Consider the following 14,994-nt stretch of genomic DNA (forward strand, 5'->3'; position numbering starts at 1 on the left):
AATGACCACCAACGTTAATCACGGAGTTCCACAAGGTTCTGTGCTTGGACCAATTTTATTTACCTTATATATGCTTCCTTTGGGCAACATTATCAGGAAACACTCCATAAACTTTCATTGCTATGCAGATGATACTCAATTATATCTATCGATCAAACCAGAGGAGACCAACCAGCTCGATAAAATTCAAGAATGTCTTTAAGACATAAAAACATGGATGACCTGCAACTTCCTGATGTTAAACTCGGACAAAACTGAAGTTATTTTACTGGGCCCTGAACACCTCAGAGATCAATTATCTGGTGATGTGGTTTCTGTAGATGGCATTTCCCTGGCATCCAACACCACTGTAAAGAATCTCGGCGTTATCTTTGACCGAGACTTGTCCTTTAACTCCCACGTTATCCAAATCTCAAGGACTGCATTTTTTCATCTACGTAACATTTCAAAAATCAGGCACATCTTGTCTCAAAAAGATGCAGAAAAGCTGCTTCACGCGTTTGTTACTTCCAGACTAGATTACTGCAACTCCTTATTATCAGGCTGCTCTAATAAGTCTCTTAAGTCCCTCCAGTTGATCCAGAACGCTGCAGCTCGTGTACTCACAAAAACTAAGAAAAGAGATCACATTACTCCTGTATTAGCTGCGCTGCACTGGCTCCCTGTAAAATCAAGAATCACATTTAAAATTCTTCTCCTCACCTACAAAGCCTTGATTGGTGATGCACCATCATATCTTAAGGAGCTTGTAGTACCATATTGCCCCACTAGAGAGCTGCGCTCACTAAATGCGGGGCTACTTGTGGTTCCTAGAGTCCTAAAAAGTAGGATGGGAGCAAGAGCCTTCAGTTATCAAGCTCCTCTTTTATGGAACCAGCTTCCACTTTCAGTCCGGGAGGCAGACACAGTCACCTCATTCAAGAATAGACTTAAGACTTTCCTGTTTGATAGTGCTTATAGTTAGGGCTGAATCAGGTTTGCCCTGCTCGAGCCCCTTGATATGCTGCTATAGGCTTATAGGCTGCTGGGGGATGTTTTAGGATACACTGAGCACCTATCTCATCTTCTCTCTCTCCTTATGGATGAATTTACATCTCTCCATTGCACCTTATTAACTCTGCTTCCTCCCCGGAGTCGTTGTGACTTCACGTCTCATAGGGTCCATTGGACCTGGCGGTGTCTGATGCCTGGTGAACCGGCCTCCCGCGTTGGCCCTGCTGATGCCCCGCCCCCTCCTCTCTACCTCCTTCAATTCAATTCAATCCCCAATCTGTCATTGATCAGATTGGGGATTGATTCCAGGTGTGTCAGATTATATCTGACACACCTGGAAGCTGCCCATGAGCAAAGAAGTGCATGACTGTGTCTACGTACAGGCTGTGGAATGCACAGAGCATGCTACACTTCAAATAGTTATGTCAGGTAATAGTTTATGGTGTTCACATGTTGGTCTCATTCACAACAATAATGGACCTGTACTTGTAGAGATATTTTATAGTCTTCAGACCACTCAAAGCGCTTTAACACTACATGACAACATCATTCACCCATTCATACACTGATGGGAGGAGCTAAGGTTCCACCTGCACATCAGCAATAACTGACATTCACACACGTTCATACACTGATGGGAGGAGCTAAGGTTCCACCTGCACATCAGCAATAACTGACATTCACAAACATTCATACACTGATGGGAGGAGCTAAGGTTTCACCTGTCCATCAGCAGTAACTAACGTTCATACACTGATGGGAGGAGCTAAGGTTCCACCTGCACATCAGCAGTAACTAACATTCACACACTGATGGGAGGAGCTAAGGTTCCACCTGCACATCAGCAGTAACTAACATTCATACACTGATGGGAGGAGCTAAGGTTCCACTTGCACATCAGTAGTACCTAACATTCATACACTGATGGGAGGAGCTAAGGTTCCACCTGCACATCAGCAGTAACTGACATTCACACCCATTTATACATTTATACATTGATGGGAGGAGCTATGGTTCCACCTGCACATCAGCGGTCAAGTGTCTTGCCCAAGGACACTTGGACATGGGTTAGCGGAGCCGGGGACCGAACCACCGTTCCTCTGATTAGAGAATTACCCTGCTCACCACTGATCCACAGTCGCCTCCAATATCAATAACATGTCTAAAGGTAAACTAAATATATGGTCATTCCCAAAGACTGGGTCGGGACCCACAGGTGGGTGGCAGGTTATTTTATTAGAATTTCCAAATACATTTGCTGAATTTCTTGCATAGACTTCGATTTAACATGTATATCTGGAGTACACCTTGGCAGTACACCTTTGGCCCCATAAGTTTGTATCTACTTATAACATTTAATCTAATATGGAAGGCCACCGTATGTTCTGTTTGTTTAACTGACGAGAGAAAATTAAAAGAATCAGGCGACTGTGGGTCAGTGGTTAGCAGGTCTGTCTTTCAATCAGGGGGTTGGTGGTTCAATCACTGCCCTAGTCGATGTGTCCTTGAGCAAGACACTTAACCCTGCATTGTTCCCTGTAGCTGTGTCTACAGTGTATGAATGTAACATGATTGTAAGTCCCTTTGGATAAAAGTGTCAGCTAAATGGCATGTAATGTAATGTAATGAGATAGCCTGTTAACTCTGCCAAAATGTATTCATTTGGTCTAGTGTGAAACATATATATGTTTTTTTTGGTGATTTATCAAATCTATATCTCTTTAAAATAACTGCTTTACTTAGTCAAGATAATATAAGTTGATGTATGTCAGTAAAGATGGTCAGGTCTCTTCTCACAATCTATGGATAAGGCCTGTTGAATTGGGTTCCAATGTTTTGTCATTTTTAAGAAGTGAGTGTACCCCAGAAAAGAAGTTTGGAAAACACTGATATAGAATAACAAAAGAGCGATGCCTCTGTTTGGGTTTTTAGTGGTAGCTTAATGTATGTTCTCAACCTGTAGCTACAACCCTAAAATAGAGATGAGCAGCAAAAAATATGAATGTTGACTGACATTTTCACCTTGTTTCTCAAGCCACGTACTGCAGGTGCCTAATTATTAACTGGTTTGATTCGCCCCTGGGGTAGATCTCGATAAGTTAGCTTCAAGTGCTAATCCTGGGGGCTAAGAGACAAGTGTTTGAGAACCAGCTGTCAGAAGACTTTCATGGCAAAATGCAGAAGGCTCTTTTTCAAACCCGATGCCAACATCAAGAAAGGGGGCTTTGGAGGCTTTAGAAAATGTTGGTACATGGTAGACCAATGTTGCTATTTCCATTGTTTGCAAAAAGAGGTTGATAAAGGTCATATTTTACATAATGCCTTTTAAACTCCTAAAAATCTAAATAAACACAGCACCTGTTGGCCAGCACCTGCTCTTTTCTGCATCCTCTGCACATTGTCGATCTCATACACCTTGATCTCGTAGGCCTCTGGGATTCCCCGATCCACCCAGCCAGACCGCAGACCACTAGCCGAGCGTCTCAGGGACAGGGGTGCATCATGGGAAAGGCGGCGCTGGTGAGTACCTACAGCAGGGCGAGGCAGAGGGTGCAGTGAGACGCTGTAGCTTGATTTGAAGTGTTTTTCTTTCTTTTCTCCCATTTCTGAAACTTCCTACTGCATATATAGAGTGAAACTGCTTCACTATAAAAATACCCAATCAAACTGTATTTAAGGTAGGGTGCATGTTAGTTTATTTTTAATGTTGTTGATCTATGTCATGATCAATTGAAAAGGCACTGTTTGCTCAATTTAAAGACCAGGATTTAAAGTTACAGCAATAGATGCACAGTACATGGCATTCATTTAAATTCAGCAAAGTCATCATTTGTATAAGTGGTGCTTGTGGTGCTCATAGGTCTACAAGGTGGCTAATGCTGGAAATCAGAGTATTACTGAGCTGCTACGTTAATATGTTCAACTGGCATTGTGCTCTAAAAGCATCACACTTCACAATAAGGAGAGACGTGTATGATAAATGAAGGCTGGTGTCCCTAAGTGGCTTTCAATGCCCAGGCCAAGTGCTCTAATGGGGAACAGAGAATACAGTTTGCCTGAGGGCAAACACAGCTTGTCAGGGTTACCATATTATTCATACAAGTCAAGATATGAGACATGTTTTTTGTTCATGTTTTGTGTCCCTGTAAAGCTACTTTTTCATTTTGTGTTTATTTTGGAGGTCCCTGTGGACAAAAGAGGTAGTGTTTCTGTTTATTGAAGTCCTGAAAACCTCTCATTTTACTGCAGCCGGGTCAACGGTGGCTCCGGGTCTCCAGTGCCTCCCCTCCCTCAAGCAGGTCCAGCAATACGACCTGGGCCTCCAGCAGCATGGTGTTGGCTCCTAGCCAGGAGGAGGAGCCGTTGCTGCCAGGCGCGGAGCTCTGCACCTCCTGCCAGAGCTCCAACTGCAGGTCGAAGGTGGCAGAGAAGCCAGATCTGGGTCTGTCCACGGTGGGCTGGTTGCTGCCGGAGGCCCCGCTAGAGTCTGAGCTGAAGGAGTGAACCTGACTGCCAATCGCTTTGTCTGATATCGTGGGGAATCAGACCCCACAAGCATTAAGAATAACTGGGTAGAAATAGCCAATGTTCTCGCCGATGGTCTGTTTTGCTTATTTAGGTCTAATAGAGGCATACATATTATTAAGACTTTTTCATAACCAGTTACAAGTTCCTTGTAGTAACTTTAAGAATATGTTTTAATTCTAATGATATGGGTACAGCTTTTGTCAGAATACAGATGAGTTAAATACGTAAGGGAACAACACTTCAGGAGAAATGACCTACAAACAGAATTAAATCTTACAATTAACAGTAGTTTACGGGCTTTAAATTCATAAATTCATCCAGGAAAAGATTTGTCTCCAATTTTTATTGCTCCATTAGCAGTTTTCACTGTGTCGACCAAACCTTTCTCAATGCATAATTCAATTAGCGAGTATTGTTAGTATGCACACACATCTTTATAATTCCCTGTACCAGCCAAACCCTCTTCATTTTCTACACTTGTGCTGCCATTAGTAAGTGCCGTCACCAGGTTCATATATTAATAATGTGACCTCCTACACATTTAGGCTTTTAATGACTGCATTCTAAAGATGTATGTCATCTCCAATTTATGTCACATTCATATGTTAGGTGGTCAGATTACAAACCAAACAATATGATGGTGGAAAGTATTGTTAATAAAATATGGTAATGTAGATTATGTCTAGGGAAGAAATAACATGGCAGATTTATGCAAAAAGCACTGAACTAGATTGAAATTTCCATAAGAAATACCATTACACTTTTTCAAATGATTTGGCATTTTAATCTGACAATTAAGATATTGCATTTAAGTGGATTGTTGTGAATGTGCCCCATTGGAATATTGCAGGTTCAAAACATCAGATCATAAAAGTCTCTAATCTTTAACTGCCTTATAAAACAACAATAATAAACAACTGACAAAAGTCAAGAAAAACATGGCATACATTCAAATTGTTGTCATTTGAAAATCATACTGTACTGAAATCAATAGAAACAATTGGTTGCTTTAAATAAATAAAAATATAAATGTATTGGTCTAAAATTGGCCGTTTGAGAGGCGGAACATGAGTGTAGCTTTAGAATTCTTTGAGGCTACACTTGCAAATCTAACATGTAGCACCAACAACATATAATGAGACTCGACACTTGGATGAGGTTCTGATCTTTCCAGAAGAGGAAGTCATCCAGATCAGTTCATAAAAGGCCATTTACACAAGTTTTACCTGCGTTGCCTCTCCTCCGAGATGACCGGCTGCTTCGAGCCACACTGAGAAGAGAGCTGCTCCGGTTGCTGACAGAATCTCTGTTTGAGATGGTGCTGCCTGTGGCTTCACTGTCCCTCACCATGCTGTCATATCCACTGCTAACCATACTGTTCCTGTTCGAGAAGTTCAGGGATGTCTTCCCCATTGCTGGTGGCAAATCTCCGCTCAACACACTGGTGGTGTCACTCGCATGCCCACTCAGGTGATCGGGCATTCGGGGAGCAGTCACCCGGCTGTATGGCGAGGGCCATGTGGTCATTTGGTCCAGTCCTCCTGAAGGGGGGCTGGAGGCCCTTTCCTTAAGAAGGTCTGAGAACCGGCCATTGACAAATCCCTGGATGGCAGATTTTGTGGATGAGCATGTGGAGCTCTGGCTCGGAGTGCGACTGATGGAGTGAAAAGACCGCGGAGGGGAAGAGGAGAGAAAGGAGGATGTCCGCTCAAAGCTAACAGTTTTACAGTCGGGAGAAAGACTAGCGCTGCGGTTGATGGACTGCTGCAGGCCTTTGTGGGAGAGACTGAGGTTCTTGATGCTGGGGACAGACAGTCGACGGACTTTGGGGCTGGCCATTTTAAGTTTCCCCACAGCAGAGAGCTTGGAATGGATATGCCTAGCAGACTGAGTGAGAGGCTTTTCAGAAAGAAAGCAGTGATGACTGCGGTCAGTCCGAGGATTCTTCCTGGGGCTCCTGCTAGCCCTTGGTAAGGTACAATCACCCTCATTACTTCCTTTATAACCTACCATACAAGCCCCTTCAGTACTTTCCTTGGAGCTCCCCTTAAAGCTCACGTAGGTCTGACTACTGCCTCTATCTAGAGTTGGGAAGTCTCTTGGGGTTCTCCCAAGGGAGTTAGTCTTGGTAGCCAGCTGTTCCAGTTTGGCACTGAAAAGCCGTCTGCTGTCCTCAATGGGTGAATTTGGCCTCCCACTCATCTGACCATGTTTCATTCTTAGGTTTGAGGTCTCAAACGAAGATCCAACGCCCTTTCTAGGAGCAATACTAGCATGCTGTTTGTACTCTGTTCCATATTTCCGAGGAGAGGAGACACGGAGGCTGTGGTCCGCTGGGGAGTGCTGTCTGCCCTGCCTCCTCTCTAGAGTTACTCCTGGGCTACTCAGGGTGGATGATGTCACCCCCCTTGGGTCTCTGTGGTTGTCTGATATGTGACCGCAATGGTAACTGTCCTGGTAGTTGGCATTTTGCCAGCCTCTAGGCAAACTACCTGTTTTAAAAGAAGCAGTGGCGGTTTCCTGGCAACCAGGTGAAAAAACAATCCTCTTGAGGGCATTCTCAACACGTCTGCAACTGATTTCCCCCACCTCTGAGCCCTTTGAAGTGTTGGTGGAATAAACATGCTCCCTGTCTCTCGGGTGGCTCTTGTCTGTTTGTCTCGGTCTCTTGCCTTGCATTTGGTTTTCCGCAGTTTGATCGCAGAAAGCTGAATCTTCACAAGAACTTTGGCTAAATGATACGTTAAACACTTTGTCAGACTTTTTGGCATGTGTCTCAAAAGTAAAAGCGTCACTTTTCTTCTGAAGTGCCTTCCTATCTTCTGGACATTCAACACAAATCCATCGGAGATCAGACTGTGATTTGACTTCAGTAAAAGTGCCACGAGGACTTTCTTTTTCTTTCACACCATCAAATTCACAATCCACATCTGTATCAATCAGCATATGATTTATAAATGAAGGTAAGAACCTATGTTCCCTTCTGAATTGATGCTGGGGCTTCTCAGTGGTAGCCTCTGTTGCTACAGATTGAGCTACAGAGCTATTGTTCGTATTAGAGGATTCTGCGGCTACAGTTTCTTCACTAACATTGCTGATTATCCTTATTGGTTGAGAGCTGGCAGAGCCTTGAACATATGCCTGTGATTGGGCAGTGTCTCTGATACAAATAATGTTTCCACCTGTCCTCCCTCTGTCCAATGCCCCACTGATGGTCACTTCCTCCACCATAGAGAACACAAGTTCATCTTGACCTGTCAGATCTAGTGGCTGCTGAACGGTAACTGTGATAGTGGCCTTCATTTCCTTAACGTCCTCTGTGGAGTGATTAGGTAAGACATCTCCGAGTATAACACTGGTAGCCAAGGAGTGTGAAGAGGAGCAGGAGGAGGGAGGAGATATGGGGGAGCTCTTGCCAACTGGTGAGGTCCTTTTGTTTGGTTTGAACCAATCAGCAGCTTCAGAACTCTCCTGTGTACCATTTGGCAGAAGTGCAGAACTGGTGATGGCCTTGCCCTGAGTTTCCACATTAAAGTTCTGAGAAGAGAGCTTATCAGCTGACTTAAGAGTTCTGTTTTTGGGCAGCTCAGAGCGACAGGTCATGTTAAGACTGAGAGTTTGATTCAGCAGTTCTTCACTGGAACTGGTTGCACTGCACTCCTCACAGTCATATAGGCCTGAATCCTCTCTCTGAAAACTGTCCCCTGGGAAGGCACCATCTGTTTGCTTTTCTCCGACAGAGGCCTGATTGCAGCCCAACACCTGATTCAACAACATTTTCTGTGGTGCCTCTGATGACTCGGTGTCTGTCTGTTTCCCTGTGTCTTTCTGGGGTTGTGACTTGGCTGTGACGTTGTTAACAGAAGGGCCTTTTGAGGAAGACTTGAGCGCATCCATTGTTGCCTCTTTTCCATCGATACAACCCAAGCGCTCTTGAAGTTCAGCGAATGTGTCACATTTAAGACAGTCCCTCCCTGGCTGCTTGATGTCTGCATTCAACATCTCAATGTTCCCTTGAACAGTTTCCTCGTTCTTCTTCTCTCCCTGCAGCTGAGGAATTCTCAGAAGCTCTTGGAGCAAAGCGGTAAACTCTGGGTCATCCATGTCAGCCTTGTTAGAATGCAAAGAGGTTATGATGGGCACAAATTCAGGTTGTGCCAATCTTGAGGTTGCTTTGGAGTGGACCAAGCCGTCCGAGTCTATTTGGATGACTGTGTCACAGGACTGGTCGCTACTGGAGCGCTCATCTAGTTCACCACGCAAACGGAAACGAGGGATGTCGACGTCTACCTCATCGGTGGAGTGAAACGCCCGCAGAGACAAAGACGGAGGCCCTCTCTTTTCTTTAGTCAGACTCCTCCCGCAAGGAGAACATGAAGTGGACTGCTGTTGGATAAAGATGAATTGTGGAGTTAGTTCTAGAACTGGACTATCCAAAACAAAAATCTACAAATAAATCAATGGGTTGAATTAAAAACCATTATTCTCTCTTCCTTTACAAAAAGGGCACTTACACTGTGACGTCATTAACTTTTTACACCACAGCCTATTTTTGTAGGATTCTGCTCCAAAAACATACCCAAACTAAAAAAGGGTGTATCTCCTCTACCACAAGGGCTATTTGAATAATGTTGGTGTTATAATTAAGAAAACACTTGTGAGAATGTGTACATGTTAGCCCATATGTTACTGGTTAAGATTAAATGAAGATGGCACACAGCACAAATCCAAAAAATTACAGATTTGCCTTAAGAGATGTTGAAATATGTTACAGGACATGTACGATACCTTCGTTCTCTTCTGTGTCCTGCGGATGCGAGAAGCCAGCTGGATGGTGGATAGGGTCTCTTGAAGGTGTGCCAGTGAGTCATCAACCTGAGCGATCACTGTGGTATGGCAATTCACATGACCCAAGGCTTCTCGAAGGAGCATAGTCAGCTTACTGCCCCTGTGCAGAGACAGTGCACATTTCCATACATTAATCAAAGGATGCATCAGTCATTTACATTTCAGACTTTCAATTTCCAACAATTGGGTGTAGCAGTTATTGGTGTCCCTTCATTTTAAGCCACTATAAAATGGGTTTACAGGCAAATATCGTACTATTTTTAGAAACCAAGTTGCAAGACCAACAGCAAGAATTAACTTCAGCTCAGTTAAAATATTAACGCAGTTCACTCTACACCAATGTGTGCCATACATCATTATTTCAGATTTTGGAGGTGCATTCTTACTTGGTGGGGTTGGTTTTATGTCCACTTAGTAGAGATAAGACCACAGGGCCCAGTTCAGAATATGGAGGTTTATTCTTGCTCAGACCCCTCATACCACTGCACACATCTATCATGGTCAACTTTGTGGGGCCACGTGAACCTAAGCATGGAAGTCGGAGAGCAAAGAAGAGTGTAAATGCCAAAAAAATAAAAAAGCAAATAAAGAACAACATGAATTATATAAAGATAAATATGAAAATCAGCACTGAATTTAGGGTTAACTCTGGCAAATAATTCATGGGGAAACACCAAATTCACAAGGGACAAGCCCCCTTGCTAAGTGAATAATTCATTACCTTTGCCAATGGTGCTGCTCTCTGTACGAGGGGGTTGGACGTGGAGAGTGAAGAACATTATGGAGGTGTGAGACAAGTACGTAAGGAAGTCATTGTGCCGACGTGCTGCAATGGCCGCGTCCAGCAGGGAAGCAGCCCGCTCAGCAGTGGGGGCCTTCACCCGGTTGTGGTTACGTAGCTGGAAGGAAGGGGACATAACATCTCATGTAGAATCTCCTCATATAATACTAAAGGGGAGACACTAATGTAAATATCTATATATCAGAAAATACTGTCAACAGCCTTTAAAAAATACATTTTCTTCATGTTATTAGTAATACAAATTTTCTGACATTAGGATAATCATTTTTTTCATTGTAAGTTTTCTGAAATGTTATGTTTAAGAACATAATAAGGCATTAGCTAATGTTTATCTTTGGCGAATTTAGGTGAAATCTAAAATAAATGTTTTCATTCCACTAGTTTGATAGAAGACTGTATTTGGAAGTACAATTGACCAGAGCATGAAAAACAATAATTTTGCCTACAGTGTCTCTTGGTAATTGAAAAACATCTGTCAAACATCTGCTCCATTCAAAATACGTTTGATTTTCCTATTCAATGAAGAAAAAGAGAGAACTGCACACCTACACAAGTGAGGTCCTGGCTTGCGAGGGCAAGATTGCTGAACAATCATAATTCCATCAGATCTTTTATTCAATGTAATAGGCTTCACTGTATAATTTCCTCCCATACAGTGTAGACCATTGACTAAATTGACTATCTATATAAACATTAACATTAATCCTACTATATCTAGAGGGCAAAGCCTAAAATCAAACAACCAAAGTATCTAGAGTAGTATCTGTAATAGCTCTGACACCTCCTTCTGAAAATAAATATACAATACATTTGCTTTGAGGACAATGAAAATACCCGAGCAGGTTTCCGTGTAATATTGGTTAATTTTCTGCTTCACGGCTGTGAGCACCTTCAAACAACAGTAAACTAACACTTGTGAATCATTAAACCTTTGATGCAAGTAGAGCCAAGAAAGTGATCCCAAATATATAGCCTTGGCTCTCTGGTTTCCAAAGATTGATTAGACTGTACATAATCATAACAATAACAATACGTTGTTTTTTGTATTATTCTAATTTGGATTTATGGTTAAAATACACCAACAATTTGGGTCAATGGACCCTTGTGTGCTTGCTCTTAGCAGAAACAACAGGCAGACACTGTTTTCATTTAACAAGCCTGCTTTTTCAAAATGAAAACATGTTTTCCTTTTACCTGTATCCCATAGACCGGGTCCTCGTGGAGTCTAATATGGGCTTTTGGGCTGTCCTGGACACTCCCTAATTGGGGGACGACCTCCCCCAGGAGATCCCTCATCGTGTCCTCCTCTCCGCAGCAGAGCTCTATGGCTGACACGGATACAGTCAGATCGGTCCATGTCTTCTCCCTCCGCCGCTCGATGGCGCTGTACAGCCAGGAGATGGCACAGGGAACCAGCCCGACTTTCTGGATGCTCTCACCGCTCCCCACCATGCTGGACCATGAGCCTGAGGCAGATGACAGAGCAGACCGATGTATGCAGACTACATGCAGACACACAAACATATAGTACATATGCATGCACAGCATAGCCTTTAAACAAACAGGCACACATACACATACATTATACACCATTTGTTATGTCTTTTCTCTCCACCACTTGTACCAGACTGATATATCTCAACAAATCAGTGGTGAACTGAAGCAAAACATTTTGGTTTTAAAGGGCACAAGCACAAAGAAAATTCCCTCAAGGGCCTTTCATCACGTTTTCTCCACTGCAAGGGCACCCTAGAAGGCTCTTCATCACGTTTTCTCCATTCGAAGGGCACCCTAAAAGGCCCTTCATCACATTTTCTCCATTCGAAGGGCACCCTAAAAGACCCTTCATCACGTTTTCTCCATTCGAAGGGCACCCTAGAAGGCTCTTCATCACGTTTTCTCCATTCGAAGGGCACCCTAAAAGGCCCTTTATCACATTTTCTCCATTCGAAGGGCACCCTAGAAGGCTCTTCATCACGTTTTCTCCATTCGAAGGGCACCCTAAAAGGCCCTTCATCACATTTTCTCCATTCGAAGGGCACCCTAGAAGGCTCTTCATCACGTTTTCTCCATTCGAAGGCACCCTAAAAGGCCCTTCATCACATTTTCTCCATTCGAAGGGCACCCTAGAAGGCTCTTCATCACGTTTTCTCCATTCGAAGGGCACCCTAGAAGGCTCTTCATCACGTTTTCTCCATTCGAAGGGCACCCTAGAAGGCTCTTCATCACGTTTTCTCCATTCGAAGGGCACCCTAGAAGGCTCTTCATCACGTTTTCTCCATTCGAAGGGCACCCTAAAAGGCCCTTCATCACGTTTTCTCCACTGGAAGGACACATTAGAGGGCACTCCATCCATCAAGATTCTGTTTTGTTTTTAAACCTTTAAAAGATCTTTCTTAATGCCCTGTTAATCACCAAAGTTTGGAAGCATGTTCAACTCTGTAAGTATATGCTAATTCATTTCCCTTGTATTTCTAAATGAATGCCTGGAGGAACCGAGGAGTAAGAGAAGGACCGTCAATCCTCTACCTGCAGTTCAGTTACACAAGATAAACCACACACAGTGAAGAGAACAGTACCCAGGACGGGACGGGTATGTGTACTATTTCGGCTAGTATCATAATGGTGTAACACACTGTTATTGTATTGCTCAGGTTATGCTTTATGTATAATATTTGTAATGACAATATACTTCTTCGGTTTAAAGAAGATCGCACCTCCAAATATTTGTGTGTGTCTGTTTTGCCCCTTGTTTACAGGGTTGGGGCACCACAAAGATGTGACTCTTGGGACACCCAAATGGCCAGCAGAGGCCTCGTATGGACAGACTTGCACACAGTTTCACAGAGATACAGCTCCAGGTAAACATTTATGCTCAGGTAACGTGAGCTAGGGGAGGTGAACTACCCTAAATAACAATACAGAATACATAAACTCCATAAAGAATGGAGCAGATTCACAGTCACACCTAAAAACACTTCCTCGTGGACTGATGCCATACTGTATCTCCAAGTGCACATTTGCCCCATATTAGTTTTGAGGGCCTGTTTTACCATCTCTTGTCTTATCCAAACTCTAATTGAATGAGGATAAGAGAATTGGTTTACTCTAATTAAAGGCCAAGCTGCCTGCCGTTATTCAGAGAGAATAGTGTTCTGTGGTGGAGATTGATATCCCCCGGCTGTGGGCCACATGTAGTTTGTATCGGCCAACTAATTCAATCAGATTTACGGAGAGTGGCGTCATGTGAAAAAGCAGCTCCAAGGAGACCCTGTCCTTACTCTGTGTGTGTATGTGTGTCTGTGTGTGTGCACATCTATAAAACCCCTTCACGGACGCTAAGTGCAGGGTTCCATCTCTCTAATAGCAACGTATTACAGTCCATTTTGTTTACAGTCCCCTCTGAGCTCAGCGCTAGCAGTCTTTGTGTGCAATATGCTGAAATGCCTATCAGGCAAAATGGGAAGCTTTTGAAAAAGCATGTCTGTTGTATTATAGATGAATAGGCTTTTATTTACCCAGTAACAGGTGAAAGATGAATGACTAAATGGCCATGCTTTTCTATCACTGTTGTGGAAAAAATGTGGAAATGTGAATCACAATTGATAAGAGGACGAGAGAGGAAACGTAAAAAGTGAGTTTAAGTAGTAAAGAAAGAGTGAATGATAGCAGGAGTGGGACAGAGGAGCAGGAGGACGGGGGGGCGGGGGAGCACAGATAAAAGCATCCCACTCTCATCTTGAGATTTTAACCCATGGCCCCTCACAGCGACCGATTACTCACCCACATCAGCACATCCCAAACCCAGAACACATCCATCGCTGCCACTGAGCACACAGCGGATGACATCAGCCAAGACGCCCGCACACACCTCGGCCTGGTCAGGGAGAACAAAGGACGGCAGGCATACTATGATTCACCTCCGCACTGAGATGGTACAGCCAATGAAACGAAAGAAGCATACTGATTCACTAGATTCCCTTGGGCCTAGATACTGTAAGCAGAGCTTGAATAGAATTGATGGACAGTGTAATTGTGGTGGCCATTCAGACCCTATCAGTTTTCAGGTTATCCGACGGAGAGAGAAAACCAACCGTGGTGTGTAATGTACAGATGGGAAAATATACATTGAATACTTGAAAAGACACAGAATGCACCGCACACATGCTGGATAAGGAGAACCAAACCTGGCTGGATTCTTGAGGATAGGCAGCGTCAAAGTTGAAGGTATTCAGCTGTTTTTTGCCATCCCTGCCGAGTGTCATTGTAGCCTGTGGTTGCCTTCTGCTGACTAGTTCCATTATGGTCACTCTTCTCTTGGACTGGTCAATATGGAGAACAGGTGGTTGGCCGTGGCCCTCCAACAATGTTGGGCTCACCCTCAGCGAGACCGTGACCTGTTCACCAAAGGAGAGTGTGGCATATTAAAAATGCAAGTATCTTATGAACATACATTTTTATTTGATGGGGTGAACATGTGGGATAAACATAATCTGTCTGTCGTTCTACTTTGGCCCAGTCGGAAATATCTACACAACTATAAGATGGATTTCCAAGACATTTGGTACACGCGTTCATGGTTTCCAGAGGAAGAATGGCACTATCTTTGCCTGACCCTTAGCCTTTTCGCCATCATTGGGTAAAATTATAACTATTCTTCCATTAGCCGTCTTTGGTTTATGACCAAATACCTACTGGTTAAGTCCAGACTCACAGAGGACAGGCTAATACTATCCGGCAGTTAGCTTACTACTAGCATACTAGTGCACCCAGCTAAAGCTAAGTTAGCTAGTGAGCAGCGACAGGCTGAAAGATGAAATGCT

At 43.6% G+C, this 14,994-nt stretch overlaps 1 protein-coding gene across 1 annotated transcript in view; it reads right to left on the reverse strand.

The window, feature by feature from the left end:
* The window catches only part of kif26bb (kinesin family member 26Bb), a 30,733-nt gene that overhangs the window by 6,606 nt on the left and 9,133 nt on the right, over positions 1-14,994 (reverse strand). Inside the window, exons 5-12 of the mRNA XM_034527943.1 lie at positions 14,359-14,568; positions 13,955-14,048; positions 11,366-11,637; positions 10,091-10,268; positions 9,756-9,894; positions 9,310-9,469; positions 5,748-8,907; positions 3,364-3,521 (exon numbers count right to left, since the gene is read on the reverse strand). Of these exons, the coding sequence (XP_034383834.1) occupies positions 3,364-3,521; positions 5,748-8,907; positions 9,310-9,469; positions 9,756-9,894; positions 10,091-10,268; positions 11,366-11,637; positions 13,955-14,048; positions 14,359-14,568 (4,371 nt within the window). The remainder of the gene's footprint in view (positions 1-3,363; positions 3,522-5,747; positions 8,908-9,309; positions 9,470-9,755; positions 9,895-10,090; positions 10,269-11,365; positions 11,638-13,954; positions 14,049-14,358; positions 14,569-14,994) is intronic.

The sequence above is a fragment of the Cyclopterus lumpus genome, chromosome 24 (genome assembly GCF_009769545.1).
Source record: "Cyclopterus lumpus isolate fCycLum1 chromosome 24, fCycLum1.pri, whole genome shotgun sequence".
NCBI classification, from domain to species: domain Eukaryota; kingdom Metazoa; phylum Chordata; class Actinopteri; order Perciformes; family Cyclopteridae; genus Cyclopterus; species Cyclopterus lumpus.